Consider the following 27,738-nt stretch of genomic DNA (forward strand, 5'->3'; position numbering starts at 1 on the left):
ACTATAATCTCAAAAGTATTGGGATGCCTACCTTTACACACACATGAACTTTAATGGCATCCCAGTCTTGGTCCATAGGGTTCAATATTGAGTTGGCCCACCCTTTGCAGTTATAACAGCTTCAACTCTTCTGGGAAGGCTGTCCACAAGGTTTAGGAGTGTGTCTATGGGAATGTTTGACCATTCTTCCAGAAGCACATTTGTGAGTTCAGGTACTGATGTTGGATGAGAAGGCCTGGCTCACAGTCTCCGCTCTAATTCATCCCAAAGGTTGAGCTCAGAACTCTGTGCAGGCCAGTCAGGTTCCTCCACCCCAAACTCACTCATCCATGTCTCATGGACCTTGCTTTGTGCACTGGTGCATAGTTATGTTGGAACGGGAAGGCGCCATCCCTAAACTGTTCCCACAAAGTTAGGAGCATGAAATTGTCCAAAATGTCTTGGCATGCTGACATCTTAAAGAGGAAGTAAACCCTGATGGGTTTTACTTCCTCTTTGTTCTCCTGCAAAGTAATGGTCTAATATGCATCGCATACTAGCCCATTATGTATTACTTACCTGCAAACGAAGCCCACGATGTCCCCGATGTCCCCGTTGGTGGCTGCATCCATCTTTGCCCCCTTTCCTTCCGGGGCCATGGACTCCAGCTTTGTGACTGGCCGGAGCTGCGTGAGATCACTCCCGCACATGCGTCACTCACTCACACGGCACTTGCGAGTCAAACGGCCTGGAGGTCCGTTTCTTCACAGTGCATGCGCTGATGACATCATCGGCACAATACAAGGGGAATTTTGACATCATCGGCACACTACAAGGTAAATATCTCCTAAACGGTACATGTTTAGGAGATATTTCCACTTCCTACAGGTAAGCCTTATTCTAAGATTAGCTATAGGTAAAACTCAAAATCAGAGGTTTACAACCACTTTAAGAGTTCCCTTCACTGGAACTAAGGGGCCAAGCCCCTGAAAAAAACACACACCGTAATCCCCCTCCACCAAATGATTTGAACCAGTGAACAAAGTAAGGTCCATAAAGACATGGATGAGTGGGTTTGTGATGGAGGATCTTGACTGTCATGCACAGGGTCCCGACCTCAACCCGATAGAACACCTGTGGGATGAATTAGAGCGGAGACTGTGAGCCAGGTCTTCTCGTCCACATCAGTGCCTGACTTCACAAATGCGCTACTAGAAACACTCCTAAACCTTGTGGACAGCCTTCCCAGAAGAGTTGAAGCTGTTAAAGCTGCAAAGGGTGGGCCAACTCAATATTGAACCCTACAGACTAAGTCTGGGATGCCATTAAAGTTCATGTGTGTGCCCAATACTTTTAACAATACAGACGGTCCTCCGGTTACAAAAAAGATAGGGACTGTAGGCTTGTCCTTAAGTTGAATCTGTTTGTAAGTCAGAACAGGTACATTTTGTAAGTGTAGCTCCAGCCAAAACATCTATTTTTAAGCTTTTTGGATAGCACAGGGAAGGGTTATCACCCCTGTAACATTTGTTTTGTTGTCTGTGCCCCTTTTCAGAAGATTTCACCTCACGTTCTGCCCCAATGACAACTGGATTTTGAAAATGTTGGGTTATTAGGGAAACAAGGATTGGTGATTAAACGTCAGTGGAGAGGAGACACCTTTTTTCCAACCCTCTCACTTCCTGTTGTCTCCCTCCGTTTGTAAGTCAAATGTTTGTAAGTAGGGGATAATCTGTATATTGTATAGTGAATAGGAAACATACCTCAAGTCAGTAGAACAATGTTGCAACTTGGCAGGCTTTCATTGCTTAAAACAACAATCCAGGAGGCAACATATTGCTCCGAGCTGCCAGTCTAAAAAGCAATCCACCTCAGATTGTATTTCAAAGGGGACTGCAAGTATAAATGAGGCCTACTGTAATTGTTATATTAGTAAGGCTGCTTGGTTTCCCTAATAAAGCTATTAAAAGAGCGAAGCTATCGTTTAACAGTGTTTATATATTAAAATACAGTATAGCCTCCCAGCATGATAAGTGTGCAGCTCACAATTTTACTTACCAAATAAGTATTGCATAGATTATTAGGCTTATTATACTCGAATGGCAGGCTTTATATTTTTCTAGTAAGCAAAGCAGACTCTTAACATTTGATATAAATGGTGGGTCATTACTATTTACATGTTAACTTTATTTCGAAAATGTGCAGAGCAGTCATCTTTGCCTTTCTGCTTCTCTTTTTATCTTATGGTAGAAAGTTGGATGCCTTTATCTACGATGCCGCAGTGCTGAATTACATGGCAGGAAAGGACGAAGGCTGTAAACTGGTAACCATTGGAAGTGGCAAAGTCTTTGCTACAACAGGCTATGGTATTGCTCTGCAGAAGAACTCACGTTGGAAGCGTCCCATTGATCTTGCACTGCTGCAGTTTCTAGGAGATGGTGAGTATTAGGGTCAGTTTTGCAAAAAGTGAGTCCTAGAGCAAAGCTTAGGAAGCCAGCAGGTGGGCTTTGCTGGTCCTAGGATCTGGGATACACAACAGAAAGTCATTTTTTTTAATAAAAAGTTATCAGTGTACCTATAAGCAGTGCTGCCTATGGCATTACTTAAAGTGATTGTATACCCTGTGAAGGGACTATCCTCAAGTGATACACAGAGATTAAATAAATCCTCCTACATAAGTTGTATCCATCTATCTGCAGTCTTCTCTTCTCTACATCCGTTCAAAGTGATGAATTTCTCACACAGGAACAGAGCTGAGGCTTTCAATCTGTTGGAGGTTTCTCTCCTGTCACCTTTTTTCGCTTGGTGTCAGAAGTGTTTCAGGCTGATAGAGTGAGTGAGTGAGAAACTTATATAGCGCAACAAATGCGAACTTAATCGCCTCTGATAGCAGAGGAATGAAGCAGCAGACAGAAATTACAGTTAGTGCTTTTAACTGAGACAAGTAGACACTATAGAGGACTATGCTTTATTCATATTTCATGTCTGAGGTTTACAACCATTTTAAATCCGAACTTTAACCAGAACGTATCTTTGATTTCAGTAGATTGAGGAAGAGTTAAAACTTATATCAGGTTCTTATTGTGTCCCTGTCAAGGTGAAGAGATTCCTCCCCAACTATATCCGCATTAAACCCGGGCTAAGAAAATTGCTTACAACCGTACAGTTGTTTAAATCTCTCCTAGTCTTCTAAATAAATGTGTCTTTGCTGCTGATACTTCTTCATTAAAAGCCTAACTTTTCATTATTCTATCCACAACTTAAAAAATTACTTTTGGTTTGAGTCTGGCTTTAAAGCTGACCTCCAGAGAGGCCCGGAGTGACAAGCCAAAAAGGAAGAATAACAGAGGGCCGGGCATGACTGGGGTGGAGGTGGACAACGGAGAGTTACATTGGGAAGGAGGAGGTTCAGGGGAGTGGCTGTAGGAAAGAATTGTGTGTTGGGGGTGGAGCCATATATATATAGGAGCAGGGGTGCACGTAGGCAGCATTGCGGGATAACTAGCGTGCAGGGAGGCAGGTTTGAACTCTGCTCCCTGCTTTAACAGCGTGAATTTAGTGCTGGCGAGGCTGCGGGTGGCAGCGGCGTCCCGGGAACCGGGGTGGTTGGAGTCCCAGGTGGGTGGGTTACTCACGGACGAGGCGGGGGAGTCACAGGCGTCTGAGATTCTGTCTCCACGCACTCGGCGGTCGGGGCTGCCGGAGCGTTATTTACCGGGACCCAGCAGGAGAGCCCAGCGGCATAGTCGGAGCCCCCATGCGGACCCATCGCCCCCTCTGGCCAACTGATCGTCTGCTTCGGCCGGGGGTGATGGCGGGCGGAATCTGCCACGATGGCTAGGCTTGGTGGGCGGGGCTACGGGCCACAATGTCGCCGGTCCTCGCCCGCTCGTTGTGGCCAAAATGAACGATCGGTTCCCCCCTCCACTCCGGGGTCCTTGAGGGGGGGCTCAGCGGGGGAGGCGCAGTGATTCGACCAGGGGGCCATCAAGGAACGCAGCCGCCAGGTCCAGGGCAGTGGGGAGGCCGCAGTCCCCGGATCGTTTGGATAGTCTGTCGGGGGGTTGACGTCGCCGATGACACCGGCCTTGGACGACAGATCCGAGGGAGAAGCTTCCGGGTCGGATGGAAACGGCTGCATGGAGGATTCGCCATCGGTGGAGGTGCCTGCGACGGCTGTGAGGGATGTACCCAGCCAGCCTGGTAAGTCATGTTCATTATCTTCTGGGAATGTTGCCTCTGCTCTGTGCAATTTGCTGGGGGTGGGGGTCCGCAAGTGGTTGGGGGTGAGGTGGTGCAACGTGTGGTGTCGCCGCTGGTGGGCCTGTGTGCAGCGGGTGATTTGCCTGCTGTGCAGGGTTCACCGAGGGGCTTACAGGACTTGTTGGGGGATTGCAGGACCTGGTGCAGCGGTTCTCAGGGGGGTCCGTGACTTCTCCTCAGGCCGTGACGTGGGTTGGTGGGTACGGGGGTTTGCCGGGCGTTTCCGCGCCCGTGGCATTGGGGGCAGTGGTTCCCATCTCAGGGGGGGCAGAGGTTGTACCGGATAGCAGTTCGGGGGGGAAAAGGTGGGGGAGAAGCCGGCAGCAGTCAGGTCTGATATAATGCGCATGGCGGATGCTGCAAAGTATGAGGTGTATGTGTGTTTTGAGGGCCCGTTGGGTGCGCACCTGAAATAGGAGGTCAGAGATAAGATCGCAAAGGGTGAGTATGTTGAAATTTTTTCCTTACTCCCGCTCGAGAAGTTCAATTTGGATAGGGTCAAGCCGGACGATTCCAAGAAAGAGGATGAGCAGAAGAGGAGGTATAGGTTGATTCCCCATACATTTAGTAATTGGTTGCAGGCGTTTGCAAACATGGCCAGTGTCATAGGCGAGAAGAGCCCAGAACATTGTTCTGGGCTGTTCTGTTATATAGACGCGATAGGGGAGGCTCACCAGGTGTATGGGGGGACGGGGTGGCTGAGGTACGACGAACAGTTTAGTCAACGGCGGGCTGTTCGCCCGTCCCTGCGGTGGGACCACAAGGACATTAGCTTCTGGATGCGGATGATGTTCGCTCCGTTGACTAATAGCCCGGGGGTACGTCCACCTCTGGATCGCCGGCCGGAAAAAAGTGGAGGGTGTGTTGGCAGTTTAACGAGGGCTCCTGCAAATTTGGGGGAACCTGTCGTTTCAAGCATGAGTGCTCCGGATATGGGGGTGCCCACCCCTTGTCTCGTGTTTTTTAAAAAGGGAAGCGGGCGGGGGACGCTGCAAACAAGAGGGAAGACACCGGTGAGGGGGGAAAAGATTCCTTTTCTAAATAGGTATCCTGATAGGGCGGCGGCGTGGCTGCTCGTCTCGGGGTTCGCTGAGGGTTTTGTCATTCCGTGTTCTTTGTCGAAGGCGCCACCCTTGGCGAAGAACTTACGGTCTGCCTTGGAGAACCCAGGGGTTGGGCCATATGGGGGGGGCCGTTTGCGGAAATGCCATTGCCGAATTTGGTGGTGTTGCCCCTGGGGTTGTGCCCAAGAAAGAACAAAATACGTTTTGCCTCATTCATCACCTCTCTTTGACGCGGCAGTGCGGTGGGTGCGGCGTTACGGAAAGGGGGCTCTCATGGGGAAATCGGACAATGAGTTAGCGTTTCGCCTGTTGCGGTGGCAGGAAGATTTTTACATTGATCAGTGTTTTCCCATGGGCTGCTCTATTTCCTGCGCTTTGTTTGAGACATTTAGTTCTTTCCTGGAGTGGGTGGTCAAGGATGTGTCGGGCTTGGACTCGGTCATCCATTATTTGGATGACTTCCTGTGTGTGGGTCCTCCGTCCTTCAGTGTGTGTGCGATTTTGTTGGACAAGACAGAGGGCCCTACCACGGTTTTGAGTTTTCTGGGGATTGTGATTGACTCGGAAGCGATGGAATGCAGGCTTCCGGGTGACAAGGTGGAGAGTCTCCGGCTGGAGATCAGGGGGATGATAGGGCGGAACCAAGTGCAGCTGAGGGCGCTGCAGTCCCTTTTGGGTAAGTTGAACTTTGCCTGTCATATTATCCCTATGGGCAGGGTGTTCTGCCGACGGCTGTCGGCGGCTACGGCGGGGGCTAAGTCCCCTACTCATTTCATTAGTTTAACTGGGGAACTCAAAGCGGATTTGCAGGTGTGGCACACGTTCTTGGAATCCTACAATGGGCGTGCGCTCTGGATGTCGGGGCCAGTGAGTAACTTCGACCTGGAGCTGGTCATGGACGCGGCTGGTTCCACGGGTTACAGGGCCTTCTTCAAGGGACGATGGAGCGTGGAGGCGTGGCCTGAGTCTTGGGTGGCGGCGGGGTTTGAGAAGAACCTGGTGCTGCTGGAACTTTTTCCGGTGGTGGTGGCGATCGAGCTGTGGGGGGACGAGTGCAGGAATTTGAAAATCAGGCTGAACTGTGACAACATGGGGGTGGTGCAAGTTATCAATCGAATTTCCGGATCCTCGTTGCCGGTGGTTCGGCTGCTGCGCCACCTCGTGTTGCGCTGTTTGCAATGGAACATTTTTCTGTACGCTGTTCACATTCCAGGTGTGGATAACAGACTCGCTGACGCTTTGTCTCGATTTCAGTGGGACAGGTTCAGGGAGCTGGCTCCACAGGTGGACGGCAGAGGGATCCCCTGCCCGGGGTGGATGTGGGGGACTTGCGTTGGAATCGCCGCAGGCTGGATCAGGAGGTCGGTGAGTGGGCCAACATGGGCAGCATACATGAAGGTTTGGGAGGAGTGGTCAGTATTCAAGCGGCCGGCAGATGCTGAGCTGGGGGAAGTGGAAATGGGATGGTTGGTGGTGTACTTTGTGGCCAGACATAAGGAGGGAGGGGGGTCGGTCTCGGCCCTGGAGAAGAAGTTGGCGGGCTTGGCCTTCTTGTTTAAGTTGGAAGGTCGGTCCGATCTGACAAAAAATGTTTGGGGTAAAACAGGCGGTCAAGGGGTACAGGAAGGGTCGTGCTCACAAGGACACGTGGAGGCCGGTGTCATTTTCTGTCTTACTGAAGATTTGTGGGGTCCTGGGAGAAATTTGCTCTTCTGCTTATGAGGTGAGTTTATTCCGGGCGTTTTTTGCAGTGGCGTTTTTTGGGGCGTTTCGGGTGGGGGAGTTGGTTAGCCCTTCCAAAACAGTTGCGGGGGGCCTGCAGGTAGGGGATGTGCGGTCTTTGGAGGACAGGGTGGTCTTTAGGCTGCGTCGGTCAAAAACGGATCAGAAGGGTAAGGGGGTGGATGTGCTTTTGTATCCGCTGCCGGGTTCCAGGGTCTGCCCTGTGTGGGTGGTTCGGGAATTCCTGGCGGTACGCCCGGGGTTGGAGGGGCCGTTTCTGATGCATGGGGATGGTTCCTTCATGTCACGGTTCCAATTCGTGGCGATGTTTAGGAAATGTCTGAGAAGGGCTGGGTTCGATGATCGGCAATTTGCCTCACACTCCTTCCGTATTCGGAGCTGCTACTGAGGCGGCCCGGTGTGGGTTGGATGAGGCTGCGGTTAAGAGGATTGGGCGCTGGGAATCTAGGAGATTTCGGTCTTATGTTCGCCCACATATGGTGCTGGATTAAGGGGTGGTGGTTGGTGTGTGGACGGGGGTGGGGGGTCACGGTATTCCCAGTTGATGTGGGTTTTGGGGCTGTTTCTGATTGTCACTGCTGCCATTTTGTCTTTCAGATGGAGGTCATTCACGCCTCGTTTGGATCATGGGGCATTCTTTTGTTTGCCGGGGGGCCAGGAGAGCAGATGCTAGGCCGGATGGTAGGCAGTTGGGGATTTCCAGGTGGGAGGTGAGGATTAGGTGGCTGGGGATTCCGGGGATGGGGTGGGGCAGAGTGTTGCCAGAGGTGCAGCGCTATGCCCGGCTCGACCGACCTCCTGACGTGTTGGTCTTACACGTGGAGGGGTAATGACTTGGGGATACGGCCCGTAGGGGATTTGATCTCAGCCATTAAGGCGGGTGTACTGATGTTCCGCGTGGCTTTTCCAGGAATGTTGCTGGTGTGGTCCGACATGGTTGCACGGACAACTTGGCGCATGGCGAGGTCGGTGGCTAGGGTCAATAAGGGAAGGATCAAGGTAAACAAGGTAGTGGGGAGGTTTGTAGCTCAGCACTGGGGTTTGGTAGTTCGGCACATGGAGTTGGAGGTTAATGTGGGACTGCACCTGCTCGGAGATGGTGTTCATCTAACCAATGTGGGTATGGATTTGTGGGCCTTGGGGTTGCAAGAAGGGATTCAGAGGGCCCTGTGGGTGTGGACGGGCCTGTAACGGCTACCCACTGGTAGTGAGGGGTATCGGCCGTTGGAGACGTCCTTTTTGCTGACAAGTTATGATATGCAGGTACCGCCGGTATATCCCATCGAACGCCCTTCCAAGAAATGAGACGGGCTACGTTTGAAGGGTCAAGCAGACTGACTTTATTTGGCATATTTCACCTGCTTATATCTGCTTACAACTGTACAGAAACAAATGACACTCCCCACCCAGGGGGGACTTCAATACACACACTTTGAAACAATGACACTCCCTTGAGCCAATCAGCCGCTAGCCGTTTTGGCTCCTTAACTTGATCAGACAATAGAATTCAATTAACCTTTAAAACAATTATCACTCACACATAATTCCCATCAGCATACACCTCACAGGGGGGGTGTTACCTCCACAAGAGAGAGTTCATTAGCATTCAGCAGTGAAAGAGACCATTGTCCAATTAACCCTTTGAGCTCAGAATACAATGTGGTGCATCCAATGGTGACAAGCCATGCAGTTCCTTGTAGTCCTCCCTGCAGGAAGATTATCGATGTCCCGGCAGCAGGCATATGTCCGTTACACTACTCCCCTTTTGTGGAACACTCCGGCAGACCCGGATTGATCCTTTTCGGATCAACTTGGGGATGTCCGGTCTGCTGTTAGGGTAAAAGTTCAGTTTGCCTGGACAGTCCGTCGGCCTTCCCATTGGCTTACCAGGTCGGTAGCTGATGGTGAAGGTGAATAATAGAATTCAATTCTGGAACAGTCACTTGCTTTGCTCTCTCAATGGCTCCCAAAACCTGTTGCTGATGCTCTTGGGACAGATACGGCACCACCTGGATGCAAATCCCATTTAATCTTTTGACAATTTCCGCCTGTTTGTGCATTTCAATGTTCAAGCCACGGGACATCTCATAATACATGACATAGTGTCGTTGCATCTCTGATTTCTCACTGGCCAACTTGTCACATTCCCATTTTAGACTGTGATATTGTGCCGGATCTACAGTACATGTCGGGGAAGGTAGTCTTACCCGGTTCTCAGCAGCAAGCGGGTTGATTCCAGCAACGCGGGTGGTCACGGGACAAGCAGCAGCAGGTGTAGGTAAATAAGCCGAAGTCAGAGGGCCAATGTCGTTGCCCAGCACCACCTCGGCAGGTAGGTTGTCCATGATACCAACTGTGGTCTTTCCTGACCCGGCTCCCCAGTCTAAGTGCACCCGGGTGGTGGGTACGCGAAATACAGCACCCCCTGCGACCCGGACGGCAACTGTGCGAGTGGACACGTTCTCTGGCTTTACCAGATGTTTTTGAATCAGAGTGATAGTAGTCCCGGAATCTCTTAGGTCTTGTGCTACTTGTCCATTCACTCGTACCTCCTGACGGTGATGCTGACGGTTATCCGGAGAGGCCGCTTGTATTGGGTCTGCCTCATACCAAATTCCCAGACATTCCTCAGGGACCCCCTCGGTCTCCAGGCAGTGGGCCGCAGAGGGACGTGATGGAGTGACCTCTGTGTTGGGTGTTGTGCGTCTCCAATTGTTATTTGTAGCTCTCAAAGGGCAATAACGAGCAATATGTCCCGTGTCGCTGCAGTGATGGCACGTCACCCTAGGCGAATCCCGGGGGTAGTTGCTAGGCCCCTGAGGACGTGGTGGGACTGGAGCCCGAAACTCTGGGCGTGGGGTGACGGTTGGAGTACGCGGTTCTACCTTCTGAGCCACCCACATAGTACCCTGGCTTACTTTCCTTGTCTCCGCATACTCATCTGCTAGCCGAGCCGCCTCGTTTAAGTTAGCGGGACGGCGATCTCGTACCCAGTCTTGTATGTCTGCGGCCAGGTCTTGGAAGAAATGTTCCATTAGGAACAGCTGCAATACTTCCTCCCCGGTGTTAGCCTTGCACCCTTGGACCCAAAGGGATGCCACCCTTTGTAACTGGTTGGCCCATTCCATGTGGGAGTCCACAGCCATCTTCTTGGACTCCCGGAAGCGCCGGCGGTAGGCTTCTGGCGTTACGGCATATCGGGTTAGCAGCGCCTTTTTAACTTGCTGGTATTGTAAAATATCCTCTGGAGCGAGAGCCCGAAAGGCTTCATTGGCTTTGCCCGACAATTTCCCCGACAAAATAGTGACCCATTGGTCTGGTGGTACCTGGTGTAGTGAGCACTGCCTCTCAAAGTCCGCCAAATATCCATCGATTTCCTCCTCACTTTCTACAAAAGCTTTAAATGCAGTGAACGGTATTTTCTTTCCTGTAGCAGCAGGTGGGGGGGTAGGAACTGCAGGTGTAATGGGCTGTCTCGCTCTTACCAGTTCCAGTTCTTGTCCCCTCTTCGTTTGTATCTCTTCCCTTGCTTCCCGAAACAGCTGGTTGATTAGTTCCACGGACGTTTCTGGATACAAGGATAATCTCCGCTGTACAATCCCAGTAATTACATCTTCTTCGCTGACCGGTGCAAGGGGCTCCGTTCCTTCCATGGATCCATCCATTTCGTCCAGCTCCAGCAGTTCAGCTATCGGCTTCCTCCGTGGTCTGTTGCTGGCGCTCCTACCACGACTCCTACCACGACTCTCCAATAGATCCAATAGATCTTTTAGTGTGGATCTTTTCAGCCTGGTGTACTGCGACTCCATTCAGCACTTGCTCTTTGGATAAAAGGACCATCCCACCGCTGCCAACCAACTCTCTGTCTTTAGCCCCTACTTTATCTGCATCAATGGATACCTCTGAACCACCCCCTCCCATGTTATCCCAGGGATCTGGGATTAACCATGGTGATGGGGTGTCAACTAGGACACCTTTGAGACCATTCAGTCCTCTAAACATAGGAGGGGGTCCTACAAGGGGAAGGGGTAAAAATAACAAAAATAAAAATACGAGAGGAAAAGCGGGTCACCAAGTCGGTAGACTACCTCAATCACCTGGACCTGATTCTCAGGCCATTCCCCCCTGGAGGACAGTCTCTAACAGGGGGAACGGACAGGGTGGTGGGAGGGGTGGCGTCCCAGGGGGGGCCCCACCTCTGCCCACCTATAATTACTATGCACCTTTGCAGAACTATTGGGAAGGACCTCCACCTACCAATCAGCATTTTTTAGGGCAGGGGAGGACCCCTTGGAGGGGACCTCCGCCTTACCCACCTCCTTGGATAGGGGATTGGGGGGAGAACGGTCCTCCTCCTCTAAGTCAGACCCCAAGGGGGAAATCCACCCTAAAGAGAAAAAATCTAGAGGGGTCAGAGGCGGTAGAAGAGCCCAAAAGGCCAAGGTCCTGATAGGTACTGGAATTTTTAACCTTAGCGGAGTTCCTTTGACCGATGATGAAACTAGAGTTTTAGATAGAGGCTTAAAATTTGCCCCGATCCGGAATATGAACAAATTTCAGACTTATGTCAATGTACAAAAGTACACCAGAAGTCTGAATATGAAAAAGTATTTCTTGTCTAATCCAATAGAGAGGAATTCCTCTGGGATTACTCCGGGTCATTCGAATCTTAGGAACCGCTCTACTTTTAACCCACAATATACAGATACTAGGCATCTTGATGTCTTTCGCAATATGGTGTGTAAAGATTTGGAAAGTCTCAACATCAAGAGAGTGAAAGATTCTCAATGTATTAAGCGTGGAATTTTATCACTAGAAAAACGGAATGATATAGTGATTCGTCCCGCTGATAAGGGGGGGGGGGCTTGTTGTGCTCAGTAAGGCTTATTATTTCGAGGAGATGAGCAGACTTTTGAGCGACCGTAGTACTTATTCTGTATTGCGGGGTGATCCTATGGTGATGTATAAAAATGAGCTGCATTCTTTGGTGGAAGTGGGTAAGGGTAAGGGTGTTCTGACCAGTAAGGAGGCCTCTTATTTAGATCCTTTTTACTGCCGGACTCCCATTATCTACTTTCTACCGAAATTACATAAGGAAAGGCCTCCTGGCCGCCCTATTGTAAACGGCATAGATTCCGTCAGTTCCCGACTGGGACAATATCTTGATGTTTTTCTACAACCCCTTGTATGTAGGTTGCCTGCTTACCTCAGGGATACTAAACAGATCATTCAGATTTTGGATACTATCCCCTGCACTCCCAATACCATTCTTGTGACTGCAGATGTAGGGTCGCTCTATACCATCATCGATCACGAAGCAGCCTTGACTTCGGTTAGTTGGGCGTTAGAGTCCTCCGACCTTAGCTACGATCATGTGCAGTTCTTGCTGGATTGCCTTAAATTTTGTTTGTTAAGAAATTATTTTTGGTTTAATAAAGAATTTTTTCTTCAGCAATGTGGAGTTGCTATGGGAGCCCGTTTCGCTCCCAGTGTGGCCAATCTCTTTATGGCGCACTGGGAGCGTGACGTTGTTTTCCAAGATAGACCGCACCAGTTGCGGTGTTACCGTAGGTACATTGATGATCTTATCATGGTCTGGGAGGGTGACCTGCCCTCATTACAATTATTTATGGATAAACTGAATTCTAATACCAAGAATATAGTTTTAACTTGGACAGTCTCCCATGATAAGATAAACTTCCTTGACCTTGAGATATTCAAGTCAGATAATGTGCTTGTAACCAAAAATTATTTTAAAACAGTTGATCGTAATGGATATATTCCTTTGTCAAGTTGTCACCATCGTCTGTGGCTATGCAATATCCCGCGGGGCCAGTTTGTGAGGCTCCGCAGGAATTGCACCCTGGAGTCGGATTATCTGGCCCAGTCGCAGGAATTATCTAATCCATTTGTGTCTAAAGGTTACTCTCGCCCCTTGATTATGCAAGAAATGGAAAAAGTTAGGCTGTTAGAGAGGAGTGTTATTGTAGCTGACAAACCACCCATTACTGATAAGGAGCCATCTAACTTCAAAATGGTGCTTGACTATAACATTCAGTATAAGAAATTTGAAAAAATAGTGGCCAAACACTGGCCCATCTTGAAGGGCGATGTTGTTTTGGGTCCGGCCCTTCCGGATCGGCCACAATTCATCTATAGAAAAGCCCCCTCTCTGAGGGATAGTCTAGCCCGTGGTGTAATTGACCCGCCAGTTGTTGCACAGCCAAAACTTTTTGACTTCCTATCTGGATTTTATGCTTGTGGTCGCTGTGCGACCTGCAAGCATGTCAAACAGCATATTAAGAAACGGAAGTCTTTCTGTTCCAATGTGACCCAGTTAGAGTATCCCATCAAGCAATTAATTACGTGCGATACTATCGGCGTAGTTTATATGCTTGAGTGTGAGTGCGGCTTGCAGTATGTGGGTCGCACGTCACGGGCATTGCATGTGAGAGTGGGGGAACATATCAGCAATATCAAAAGGGGTATTAGGAGTCACAGTGTATCTAAACACTTTAGGCAGTGTCACCAGAGGAATCCCAAAGGGTTAAAATTCTGGGGCATTGAAAAAGTTACAAAACATTGGCGAGGGGGACATTACATCCGCCAATTGAGTCGGCGTGAGTCTTATTGGATATATGAGACTAAAGTATCCTCGCCAGCTGGTTTAAATGTAGAGTTTGACCTTAATTGTTTTATTTCCAATAGATAATCCCCCCTTTCTTATGTATCTGTATATTTTTAAATATTTTTAAATATTTTTAATTATATTTTGTATATATTATATTTTATATATATATATATATATTTTAATATTAATATTTTTATTTTTATTTTTAATATTCATAACATTTATGTCCAGTATCTATCTGTTACACGTAGTGTTCCTTTTCGAGACCTTAATGGGTTAATATATAAGGATTTACATATGTGTTTTTGATGTATTTTATGTAATTTGGGTGTGCGATCGTGGCTGACGTCATTTATATTTTTTATGTAAGATTTCTTTTTAAAGGGGTCTTTTTTGCCTTTGAGGATTTCTATCCTTATTGCATATATATAACTTTTGGTATTTAGGAGTCTGCCCTTTGATAGTATTCCGATCGAATGTGTTTCCTTTTTCCCATTATGATCGAATCTGTCACTTTTTTCCATCATGGTGCAGTTTGTGCCTTCCTTTGCTGACAGTCTTTGTTGTCTAATTAGGATTGATGGGAGGGCTTGATTACTAGTGGGTGTGTCATGGCAGCCACAGGCTTCTTATACCTAGACAGCGGGACGTTTGCATGCTGCCTTTTTTCACCCCACGCTGATGAAGTCCCGCTCATAGGGACGTAACGTCGTACGAGGGGAAGGGGCCACATGTGACGTCAACCGCGATCGCCGACCTAGACTGAAACCCATGCTCTTATGGATGTTTTATGCTGTTTCGCTGCACTCGTTTGAGAGTGCTTATACAGTGAGTGTATTCGTTTTTTATTCTTAAATAAATGTATTTTGGCTTCAGAGAGCACTAGATTTCCTCTCCTTTGTTTTTTATGCCCTGATTGCCATGTCCTGATCCTGAGTCTGACTGATATCGTGGTTCTACTGCTGCATTGCTTGCTGTCCTCTGAGAACAGGTGGTTCTCTGATTATGCTTTGTGACCTATTGCAGGTCGAAGTTGTAAGGTGAGAGGCCATTCCTGCTATTTGGTGGAGGTTCCTTCTGGATATCACCCTTTGGATTTTTGCACTATTATATTCCGATTTGGATCATCTTTTTGCACTTGAGCACTTTATATGGACTTTATTATATAATTTTTAATTATATATCATATATCATATGTTTTAACTTTCTGTATGTATAGTTTAAAATTGTTTGTTTTGCGCTGCACTATTATTATTAGATGTCAATGTGAGGTGTTTTATTTGAATTTACCTTAGTGCTGGCTTGCATTTTTTAGTTTATATTTACATTCCAGCGCTGAATAATTTTTCTTTATTAATGTAACGGCTACCCACTGGTAGTGAGGGGTATCGGCCGTTGGAGACGTCCTTTTTGCTGACAAGTTATGATATGCAGGTACCGCCGGTATATCCCATCGAACGCCCTTCCAAGAAACGAGACGGGCTACGTTTGAAGGGTCAAGCAGACTGACTTTATTTGGCATATTTCACCTGCTTATATCTGCTTACAACTGTACAGAAACAAATGACACTCCCCCCCCCCCCACCCAGGGGGGACTTTAATACACACACTTTGAAACAATGACACTCCCTTGAGCCAATCAGCCGCTAGCCGTTTTGGCTCCTTAACTTGATCAGACAATAGAATTCAATTAACCTTTAAAACAATTATCACTCACACATAATCCCCATCAGCATACACCTCACAGGGGGGGGTGTTACCTCCACAAGAGAGAGTTCATTAGCATTCAGCAGTGAAAGAGACCATTGTCCAATTAACCCTTTGAGCTCAGAATACAATGTGGTGCATCCAATGGTGACAAGCCATGCAGTTCCTTGTAGTCCTCCCTGCAGGAAGATTATCGATGTCCCGGCAGCAGGCATATGTCCGTTACAGGGCCCTTAAGGGTTAGGGGGTTACCCTTTCGGGCTGTGGCGGTGTCCTTTGGTCTTTGATGGTGACAGTTAACAGATGAAATGGAAATGGTGGGGGGCTCATCGGTGGGATGGGCCCCTTCTGGGGTTATTTCAGTGGAACAGTGTTCGCTGGAATACGGTTATGGTGCAAAGGGGTTGTCTCCGAGCTGGAGTCGGCTGGAGGCCGGTTATGGTAATGGTACTGCAGTGTAGTGGTGGAAAGAAAGGTTAAGTGGGGTTGCTGTCAAAAACCAATTAGACTGTTGTTAATAAAGTTGTTTTGGTTAAAATGTTAATGAATAAAGATTTGGAATTATTTAAATTTTATTTAAATATTTTAATTATTTGAGTTTGAAAATAAAATAGGCTGTTGTGGCCATTTTACTCCAATTTCTGTGTCTCTCTCGTTAATGGCAAAAGGTGTGGGGGTTTAAATAAGAGGGGGGATAGGTGAAGGTTGGGCTATCCGATCTACACTAGTCAAGGAAGATATAACATTTATATTAATTATGTTATGAATTATTTAAAATAATCATGCAACTAGTGTAAACATCTGACTTTGTAATATCTTTGATATCAGCCTGCTGTAATCCACTGTAAAGCAGCATTCAGGGTGGCAGATGGGAGCCAGTGCTAGGAGCATGCACATCTGTCATGTTCACCGGGCTCTGCTATGCCACCTTCGGGCCCGGTGTTCTCATGGCAGGTGTCGCTGGACAAAATGCAACTTCGCCTAAGTAGACAAAAATCCTTGCTCTGGCCCTGTGCGTGCTTATTCTGTGTATTTAGCTGTTCGTCTGGAACTCAGCTTCAAAAAGTTTGGGGGAAGCAAGGGGATATAAGGCATGATAAGAGTCTAATTTATTGCTGTCTCTACGGGATGTTGCCTGAGGAAACATTATACATTTTTGATTAAAGCCTGGGCTTCCGGCTTCTCCTCCTCTCCCTCCCGCAGGCATTCAGTGGCTGGAGGAGGGAAATGGAGGGGATCAGTTTCTCTATATCCAGGTCCTGCTGCCCCGATGTGATTTTACGGTCCCGCTGTTTCCTCTCTCCCAGCCCCACTGTCCTCTCTCCTGGCCCCGCTTTAATCTCTCAATATCGCCATGCTCTCTCCCTGTCCCCCCTTGTCCCACCTGTCTGATCTGTCAGAATGGAGAGCGGGGAGGGGAGCGGTAAATGTGCCATTTACTGGCCCCTTCCTTGTCTGAATTTTTTCTTTTATTCATAACTGAAGTATAGTAAACTGTGTTTACAATGTCTCAGTTTATGAATGAATTATGAATGAATGGCAAGCGTTAGTACAGAATTATTCCTGTTCATTCATTCTGTGCAGTTGAGGTCTGTTTAGACCCCTGATATTTCACCAAAGCACCCCAACGGGGGTCGTAAAAAAAAAAAATTGTAAAAATGTTTTATAAAAAAATTAATAATAAAAAAAAAACTGCTTACACCAGTGTAGTGAGGCTAGGCTAAGTACTGTATAACTAGAAGACATTGAGAAACCAGTAGTTTTCATTATTTGTAATTTGTTTAATAATAAATTTAAAAAAATGGGCTGCTCAGTCTAAAATATCTGGGCCTATTTTTTGTCCCAGTATAAGCCTGCTCCCCACTGCCGCTGATGTTCCCCACACACTGTGCCCACGTTCCATATACCACTGCACGCTGCAGCAGGATTGGATGGTTTTAGCTAGAGAAATTTATCAGTTTCATGTTTTGTTGTTTTGAGGGGTTTTTTCCTGGGGGGGGGGGGGGTGCAAGTAGCTGGTCTTGCCTAGGGTGCAAAATAGTCTAGCACTCTCTATGGGCAGCTGTATGCAGCACCTAAGGAGAAAGTTTTTTATGGAAGTTCAGGATGCTGTACTGCCCTTATACGATCATTTGCGTGAGTCCTAGAAATTCTCTGAAATATATACTGTAACTAATAAACTTCCCACAATGTTGTGTACAGAAAGCAAACTAAGACTGATGCCCCGTACACACGATCACTTTTTGTCATGAAAAAAAACAAAGTTTTTCCAACTTCATCATAAAAAACTACGTTGCCCACACACCATAGTTTTTTTCAAAATGCTCTAGCAAAGCGCGGTTACGTACAACACGTACGACGGGGACTAAAGGGGAAGTTCCATTCGCCTTTGGGCTGCTTTAGCTGATTCCGTGGTTTTACCAGAACGAGCGCTCCCGTCTCATAACTTGCTTCTGAGCATGCGCGGGTTTAAAACGTCGTTTTAGCCCACACACGATCATTTTTTACAACCCAAAAAACGACATCGTTTAAAACGTCGTTAAAAAATGCAGCATGTTCTGAAAAAAAAATTGTCGTTTTTCAGAACCCGAAAAATTATGTGAAGCCCACACGATCATTTTAAATTTTTTTAAAACAGCGTTTTTTTTCATGCCGAAAAATGATCGTATAAGATTAGATGTGCAGCGCATCCCCTCCCCTAACATTAGATGTCAAGAGCCACCCCACCATCAGAAGTTGAGTCCCCCACTCTCCCTTACATCACAGTGCACCCCCCTTTCCTTATGCTGCTCCTGGGAAGAAGCTGGATGCATTGCTTAAAAGCAGAAAGTAGTGGTCTGGAGTAGGACTAGAGGAGGGCTGGAGTTCTCCTGCAGCTGCAGGAAAGGTGCGAGGGCCACATGAAATGGCCTGGAGGGCCGGATTCGGCCCACGGCCTTGTGTTTGACACCTGTGGACTAGCAGATTTAGATGGACTTGACTAACAAATTAAAGCTGAACACCAAATAACGCATTTGAAGCAGTCACAGCAACATTTTTTTCCCCTTTTTTTGGGGATAAAGGTTTTACATAAATGAATAAAAGTTCATCATTGTAAGGACCTCTGACAGTTTGAACTGGTTTGGCTCAACTCCCATGCAACGTGCATGCAATGGGCCCTCATATTTTCCCTCATCACATTAAATTGCAGTACATAGATGTGAACCAGACACATGGAAATAATGGGTTTTCTACTTAAAATGCATTTTGGTGCGGTAAAAATTACAAGTTTTACAGCAGAAGAGCAGGAAGTGTGAATAGGCCCTTAGACTATGTGTATACCCATACTGACTCTGTAATATTTATGCTAAAAGATGTCCTTTATCTGACATCTGTTCGATCAGTTTAGCTAAAACCACTTTAACTGCAAGAACCTTCTGTGTCCTAATGTGGTATTCAGTGCAATAAAATGCGTTCCATCTGCAGAAAACGTCTCCATTTCTATGCAGAGCAGAGCAGACAGGAGAAAATGAAATGAGAGCACAATAAAATGGCTCCACAGCTTTGTCCGTAGAATTTGAATTTCTTGTAAATCATACATACGTTTCAAAGTTCTGGTCATCAATCACAAACATAGGGCCTGATTTACTAAGCTATGTGCGCTGCGCTGGTTCATGCATTAATTAGTACTCCGGGTGGAGGCTTAATCAGGCGCATGAACCAGCGTAGCAGCCGGCGCATTGAAACTAATATGTAAAGCCGCGCCGAACTCCCTATAGAAGTCTATGGGAGAAATCAAAAGTGTTCATTTTAAAGGCTAATCTGCAAGTTTTGTCCTAAAAAGTGTTTGGGGACCTCAGTCCTGCCCCAGGGAACATGTATCAATGCTTTTTTTATTTTTTAAAACGGCCGTTTTTTCGGGAGCAGTGAAATTAATAATTCTTAAAGTGAAACAATAAAAGTGAAATATTCCTTTAAATTTCGTACCTAGGGGGGGTGTAATGTCAGCATGTGAAATAGCGCATTTTTCCCGCACTTAGAACTCCCCCTGCACAAAGTGACATTCTGAAGGAAAAAAGTCATTTAAAAATTCACACGCGGCTATAATGAATTGTCGGCTCTGACAATTCTAAAGGGATTCATTCATAAAACAAACAAAAAAATGTGTAGGGGTTCCCCCAAATTAAATTACCAGGCCCTTCAGGTCTGGAATGGATATTAAGGGGAACCCCGCCGTAAAAACCAAAAAAAAAAAAGACGTGCGGTTCCCGGCAAATATCCATTCCAGACCCTTCAGGTCTGGTGTGGATTTTAAGGGGAACTCCACCCCAAATTGAAAAAAAAAATGGCGTGGAGTCCCCCTAAAAATCCACACCAGACCCTTATCCGAGCACGTTGACCTGGCCGGCCGCAGAAAAGAGGGGGGGACAGAGTGCGGCCCCCCCCCTCTCCTGAACCGCACCAGGCCACATGCCCTCAACATGGGGAGGATGTCCCCATGTTGATGGGGACAAGGGTCTCATCCCCACAACCCTTGCCCGGTGGTTGTGGGGGTATGCGGGCGGGAGGTTTATCAGAATCTGGAAGACCCCTTTAACAAAGGGGACCCCCAGATCCTGACCCCCCCCCTGTGTGAAATGGTAATGGGGTACATTGTACCTCTACCATTTCACCCCAAAAAAAATGTCAAAGTGATAAAAATGACAGTAGCCGGTTTTTGACAAATCTTTTAATAAAGTCTTCTTTTCTTCTTTCCTTCGGGGTTCTTCCGCTGCTTCTTCTCGTCCACATCTTGCCCGACGTCTTCTTCTATCTTCTCAGTCCGTCCTTCCGCCTTCTGGTCCTGCATCTTGCCCGTTGTCTTCTCCGTCCGCCTCCTCGTCCGCATCTTGGGTCTTCTGCGGTCTTCTTCTCGGTCCGCCGCCTTCTCGTCCCCTGCGTTTGAATTGTAATTGGCCGCCGTTTTCCCGCTCCTGGGACCCGCCCCCCTCTGACGCCACAAGTAAACTCCTTAGAAGGTCATGTGCGTCAGAGGGGGGCGGGGTCGCAGAGCGTCACACAGCGGGGGAATTCAATTTCAATCGCGCCGCCCGGAGAAGAAGTTCCCGCCGTGTCACACTCATGTGACCCCGCCCCCCTCTGACGCACATGACCTTCTAAGGAGTTTACTTGTGGCGTCAGAGGGGGGCGGGTCCCAGGAGCGGGAAAACGGCGGCCAATTACAATTCAAACGCAGGGGACGAGAAGGCGGCGGACCGAGAAGAAGACCGCAGAAGACCCAAGATGCGGACGAGGAGGCGGACGGAGAAGACAACGGGCAAGATGCAGGACCAGAAGGCGGAAGGACGGACTGAGAAGATAGAAGAAGACGTCGGGCAAGATGTGGACGAGAAGAAGCAGCGGAAGAACCCCGAAGGAAAGAAGAAAAGAAGACTTTATTAAAAGATTTGTCAAAAACCGGCTACTGTCATTTTTATCACTTTGACATTTTTTTTGGGGTGAAATGGTAGAGGTACAATGTACCCCATTACCATTTCACACAGGGGGGGGGTCAGGATCTGGGGGTCCCCTTTGTTAAAGGGGTCTTCCAGATTCTGATAAACCTCCCGCCCGCATACCCCCACAACCACCGGGCAAGGGTTGTGGGGATGAGACCCTTGTCCCCATCAACATGGGGACATCCTCCCCATGTTGAGGGCATGTGGCCTGGTGCGGTTCAGGAGAGGGGGGGGGCCGCACTCTGTCCCCCCCTCTTTTCTGCGGCCGGCCAGGTCAACGTGCTCGGATAAGGGTCTGGTGTGGATTTTTAGGGGGACTCCACGCCATTTTTTTTTTCAATTTGGGGTGGAGTTCCCCTTAAAATCCACACCAGACCTGAAGGGTCTGGAATGGATATTTGCCGGGAACCGCACGTCTTTTTGTTTTTGGGTTTTTACGGCGGGGTTCCCCTTAATATCCATTCCAGACCTGAAGGGCCTGGTAATTTAATTTGGAGGGACCCCCTTTTTTTTTTTTTTTAATGAGCAATGACTCTATTCTTTATAGCCATGAGTACTTTAACCACTTGCCCACCGGGTTAATTCTGGCACTTCTCTCCTTCATGTGAAAATCACAATTTTTTGGCTAGAAAATTAATCAGAACCCCCAAACATTATATATTTTTTTTTAGCAGACATCCTAGGGAATAAAATGGCAGTCATTGCAATACTTTTTGTCACACCGTATTTGCGCAGCGGTCTTACAAGCGCACTTTTTTTGGATAAAAATCACTTTTTTGAATTAAAAAATAAGACAACAATACATTTTGCCCAATTTTTTTCTATATTGTGAAAGATAATGTTACGCCGAGTAAAATGATACCCAACATGTCACGCTTAAAAATTGCGCCCGCTCGTGGCATGGCGTCAAACTTTTACCCTTTAAAAAACTCGATAGGCGACGTTTAAAAAATTCTACAGGTTGCATTTTTTGAGTTGCAGAGTAGGTCTAGGGCTAGAATTATTGCTCTCACTCTAACGATCGCGGCGATACCTCACTTGTGTGGTTTGAATACTGTTTTCATATGCGGGCGCTACTCACGTATGCGTTTGCTTCTGTGCGCGAGCTCGTCGCGACGGGGCGCTTTAAAATTTTTTTTGGGGTTTTCTTATTTATTTTTATTTAGTTTTATAATGTTTTACACTGAAATAAAAAAATAAAAAAAAAATGATCAGTTTTCTTCCTATTACAAGGAATGTAAACATCCCTTGTAATAGGACTAGTGTGTGACAGGTCCTCTTTATGGAGAGAGGCGGGGTCAATAAGGCTGGAAAGCATGGTATTGAAAAAAAAAAAAATAGATCTCATGCTTTCAGCTGCAATCATGTTCGTTCACCACAGTGGTGTAGTGTATAGCACTTTGACCTAGCAGCAAAAGAGTCGTTGGTTCGAATCCCGCCCGTGACAGCATCTGCATGGAGTTTGCATGTTCTCCCTGTGCCTGCGTGGGTTTCCTCCCACAATATAAAAACACGCTGTAAATCGGTTCCGGTCTAAATAAGCCCTAATATGCAGTAGTATATTAAGGTTTGGTTCTGCCCTAGGCCTGACTACATATCTGCACCTCCTAATAGAAAAATGACCCACCCCTTCCTGTCAAGGTCACACCCTGTTTTTGTATAACCCCGCCCAGTAATTTTCAGGGGACCCACACACTAGTTCTGGGGGGGCACTGGATTCCCTTAACCACTTCCATACCAGGCACTTACGCACCTTCCCGCCCAAGCCAATTTTCAGCTTTCAACACTGTCGCACTTTGAATGGCAATTGCGCGGTCATACAACACTGTACCCAAACAAAATTGGCGTCCTTTTTTCCCCACAAATAGAGCTTTCTTTTGTTGTTATTTGATCACCTCTGCGTTTTTTTTTTGCGCAACAACTAAAAAAAGACTGCAAATTTTGAAACAAAAAAACCTTTTTCTTTTTTTAGGTTAATTTTTTTGTAAATAAGTTTTTCTCTTTCAATTACGGGCACTGATATGGCGGCACTGATGGGCCCCGATGAGATGGCACTGATGGACATCGATGAGGTAGTACTGACGGCACAGATGAGGTGGCATTGATTGGCGGCGCTGCTATGCGGCACTGATGGGCACTCATAGGCGGCACTGATGGGCGGCACAGATGGGCGGCACTTATGGGTGGCACTGATGGATACTTATGGGCGGCACTTATGGGTGGCACTGATGGATACTTATGGGTGGCACAGGTGGGCACTGATAGGTGGGCACTGTGCATGGATGGGCACTGTGGGGTGGCACTGATTTTCCCAGTCAGTGCCCATTTGTGGGCACTGATTGGCATCTTTTTTCTTATTTTTTAATGCTTTTTGTTTTTTTGTTCTATAATTTTTTTTTTTTTGCACACCCTGGTGGTCCAGGGTGGGCATCCCTGGTGGTCCAGTGTGGTGATCCGAGGGGGGGCTGCGCTGATAAACAATCAGCGCGAACGCCCCCTGTCAGGAGAGCCGCCGATCGGCTCTCCTATACTCGCGTCTGTAAGACGCGAGTGAGGAAGAGCCATCGATGGCTCTTCCTGTTTACATCGTGATCAGCCGTGATTGGACACGGCTGATCACGTGGTAAAGAGTCTCCGTCTCCGTGAGAGACTCTTTACCGAGATCGGAGATGCAGGGTGTCAGACTGACACCCCGCATCACCGATCGCCGCGCTGCGTGCCCCCACAGGCGCGTGCGGCATGAAATCCTGCAGGACGTCCTGTCAGGATTGTGTAACCACTTCCCGGACGTAAATCGGCCATAGGCTGGGCGGGAAGTGGTTAATTTGCATAGTTTTTCTCTCACTTCCTGTTTGGCTATGGGGCAGGAAGTGAAGGCAAATCTCCCCAATTGGACACAGATAATCCAAAATAAACTGACAGGGCCTATAACCCTCCCTCACTCTATCCCAAATTAAAGAAAATAAAACGTGTTGATTATAGTTCTAGTCAGGGGCGGACTGACCATTGAGTCACTCGGGCACTGCCCGAGGGCCCCATGCCACTAGGGGGCCCTATCCGGGTTGCCAGGCTCAGTAAAACCAGGGACAGTATGTAAAAATCTGTGTTTTTTTTAGATCTGTCCCTGATATGTCCGAAAATGACATGCTTTTAATGTGAATATCCCAAGATTTTAGCTGCCCGCCTCTGCACTACCTCCTGGCGTGGTGGTCATCTGTAAGCCAGAGGGGCCCCATAATCTTCTATTGCCCGGGGGCCCCATGAGTTGTCAGTCCGCCCCTGGTTCTAGTTTAAGCACAAATTTCATAGTTTTATTGAGAGCCCTAAGAAAATATAACCATGCCAATAGGCCAGGATAGAGCGTTGCTAATATGTAGGAATGTGTGTGTTAGAGCACCCCACCCAATGTTAACTAAAAAATTATTAATTTGCAAATAAGTATTATCTGCTCATTTTTTTGGGGATGTCTGCACCCCTGATAGTGACAACATTTGTGAGGTGTCTTCACCCTTTCTAATTCATTCACTTCCTGTCACATAGCCAAACAGGAAGTGAGGGTAAAACCTTACTAATATATTTTCTTGTGGACACAGATCAATCTAAATAGTTTCCCATTATGTAAATTGCACTCTAGCATTTTGCTGTGTACACCCCAAATTATTAGGGATCTTGGACTTTGGGGTCCATTTACTAAAGGCAAATCCACTCCTACAAGTGCAAAGCAAGGAAGAAAACAAAACAACTTTGCTTCTACAGGATTGGATGTTAAAACCATCAGTGCTTCCTCTCAGATTTTCAGCAACTATGCTTGTACTGCAGAGTGGCTTTGCCTTTACTAAACCCCAAACTAAATAATCATTTGGGGCAGGGATCCTCAAACTACGGCCCTCCAGCTGTTGTAGAACTACACATCCCATGAGGCCTTGTAATGCACTGACATTCACAGACATGACTAGGCATGATGGGAATTGTAGTTCCTGAACAACTGGAGGGCCGTAGTTTGAAGACCCATGATTTGGGGTGTACACAGCAGTGCTGGAGTGCAATTTGCTTAATGGGGACACTAGTTAGATTGACCGGTGTCCCCAAGAAATGACACTGGTAGTGTTTTAACCTCACTTCCTGTTCAGCTGTGTGACAGGAAGTGAAGCCAATTTTAAGAAAAGGGACACAAAGCTCAACACAAAAATAAAAAAACACAAAGCAGGGGTTCTAACACTCACTTGGCTTCCCTCAAACACCCACAATTTGAATAGGATTGCCTTGCGCTAGATTTAAGCACAGTGCTGTAAATCAGCACGTCAAGCCTGTCCACCAATAGCAAACCCCCCCCCCCACAGGCCATGTTTGCAGGTTTTCCTTCATCTTGCACATGTGCTTTAAAATAGTCTGGACAGCAATTCTTGATAAGAGAAATCCCCAAAACATGTCCTGTCGGGGGTACTTGAGGGCTGAGGACCACTGCAGAATAAATAAAATACTTACCAGTTTTTGTCTTTAAAGTCAGGGAGAATAAACATGGCAAACATTTCATGATTACACACCAGGAAAGAAGCTTAGACAAAAATCACACATAATTTGTTAGGCCCAAACCTAGTTCAGCTGCAGCTGTCAACATATGTAGCATGAAAAAGTAACAAAAGACAAACTTAACAATTTTAAAGTAATTTTTATTGGTCAACAAAACAAGGAAAGCAAAAAAAGACAAACAAACAAAAATACATTTCAAAATTCTAATTAACCATAGCTTTACACATTTTTCATAAAATAAGGCCACATAGACAAATACATCAAAGTGAACATTATTTAAAAATAAACCAAAACCATTGGCAAAATAAAACAAAACCCATGCAACAAACCACATTTGTGTTTAGCAACAGCATTTCTGCCAGCCTGCCCCTTCTGAGGGCAGCTGAGGAATGATCGATCCAAGCTTTTTATAACAGTGCTAGTAATGAAGCAATTGAAATCACATGAACAAATTGCAGTCTCTAGTTTGGGTGAGCTTGTAATTGGGCACACCTGCAATTAACCCAAACCACGCTCTATGAGCATCCAATGAGTGTTTTTCACCTTTTAAAAAGAAAGGATATTTTTTTTCTAAGTGTTTGAGCATGCTCAGTTCATCACACATGTAGGAACCAAGCTGCAATGGAATGAGAGCTTTTTTTTTTGTTTCCCCTGATCTGATGCTTTCCAGCCTGAAGGGGAGGTGTTAAAGACAGAAGTAAACACGCACATTTAATAATCTATTTGTGTGAAAAAAAAGGTTGCCAATTTAGTTTGGGAGCCACGTCGCACGACTGCGCAATTGTCAGTTAAAGCGACGCCGCGCCGAATCACAAAAACTTGCCCGGTCATTGACCAGAAATATGGTCCGGGCTCAAGTGGTTAAAAATTAACAAAACACAAAAGTGAGCCCAATTTTTGGGGATAATGTGAAAGATGATGTTACACTGAGTAAATAGATACCTTACATGTCACGCTTTACTATTGGAAACACTCCTGCAATGGGGCCAAAATGAATTCCGTGAATATCCCCATAGGCGACCTTTTATTTTTTTTTCCAGGTTACCAGTTTATAGTTACAAAGAAAGTCTAGTGGTATTGCTCTCGCTCTAACGCACGCGTCAATACCTCACATGTGTGGTTTGAACGATGTTTATATATGTGGGCGGGACTTGCGTAAGTCCCGCCCACATATGTAAAAATTATTTTTACTTTTTGCTATAATAAATATCCCCAAAAATATATATTCAAAAAACTAAAAAACCCCTCAGTTTAGGCCGATACGTATTCTACATCTTTTTGGTTCCAAAAAATCGCAAATAGCGTTTAGTGTTTGGTTTTTGCAAAAGGTATAGCGTCTACAAATTTTTTTTTTTGGTTGTTTTAACTAGTTATTGGGGCGATCAGCGATTTTTATCGGTACTGCGACATTATGGCGGACACATCGAACACTTTTTTGGAACCATTGGCATTTTTCAGCGATCAGTGCTGTAAAAAATGCATTGCTTACTCAAAAAATGCCACTGGCAGGGAAGGGGTTAACACTAGGTGCGAGGGAGGGGTTAAATATGTTCCCTGGGTGTGTTCTAACTGTAGGGGGGGGGGATGGGACTGACATGTGTAAATGACAGATCGCTGTTCATGAAGGGGAACTCCAGACCCCCCCAAAAAAAATAAGGTGGGTTCCCTCCAGGTGCATACCAGGCTCTTAGGCTTGGTCTGGAACATAAGGGGTTAAACCGGGGCCCAAAAAAATAGCGTGCCCCCCCCCCCCCCAAGATCCAAACCAAGCCCTTATCCCAGGCACGCAGTCTGGTCAGACAGGAATGGGGGTGGGGACGAGCGAGCGCCCCCCTCCCTCCTGAGCCATACCAGACCACATGCCCTCAACATGGGGGAGTGTGTGCTGTGGGGGAGGGGGGCACTGCCCCCCCACCCCAAAGCACTCTTGCCCCCATGTCGATAGGGACAAGAGCCTCTTCCCGACAACCCTGGCCGTTGGTTGTCGGGGTATGCGGGCGGAGAGCTTATCAGAATCTGAGAGACCCCTTTAATAAAGGGGTCCCCAGATTCCGGCCCCCCACCCTATGTGAATGAGTATGGGGTACATCGTACCTCTACCCATTCACATGGGGGAAATGTAAAGTAAAAAAAAAACACCACACAGAATAAAATATTTTATTAATCTGCTCCGGAGCCCCCCCTTTCTTCTTTAGCTCTCTTAGAAGGGGGGGTTTCTTCTCTCCCGATCTTCCGCCGGGACCCTGGGCTTCGGTGATTTCTGCCGGGGGAGGGCGCCATCCCTCGGTCCTCTCCGGAGCCTTCCGCCGGATGCCCCCACCCCATTTAAGCTCTTTTTCATTAG

At 47.0% G+C, this 27,738-nt stretch overlaps 1 protein-coding gene across 2 annotated transcripts in view; it reads left to right on the forward strand.

Moving 5' to 3' along the window:
* Nucleotides 1-27,738, forward strand: part of GRIN2C (glutamate ionotropic receptor NMDA type subunit 2C) — a 288,017-nt gene that overhangs the window by 211,499 nt on the left and 48,780 nt on the right. For both annotated transcript variants that reach the window (XM_040331716.1, XM_040331715.1), the window contains exon 11: nucleotides 2,230-2,417. In XM_040331716.1, the coding sequence (XP_040187650.1) occupies nucleotides 2,230-2,417 (188 nt within the window). The remainder of the gene's footprint in view (nucleotides 1-2,229; nucleotides 2,418-27,738) is intronic.

Source organism: Rana temporaria, chromosome 12, assembly GCF_905171775.1.
Source record: "Rana temporaria chromosome 12, aRanTem1.1, whole genome shotgun sequence".
NCBI classification, from domain to species: domain Eukaryota; kingdom Metazoa; phylum Chordata; class Amphibia; order Anura; family Ranidae; genus Rana; species Rana temporaria.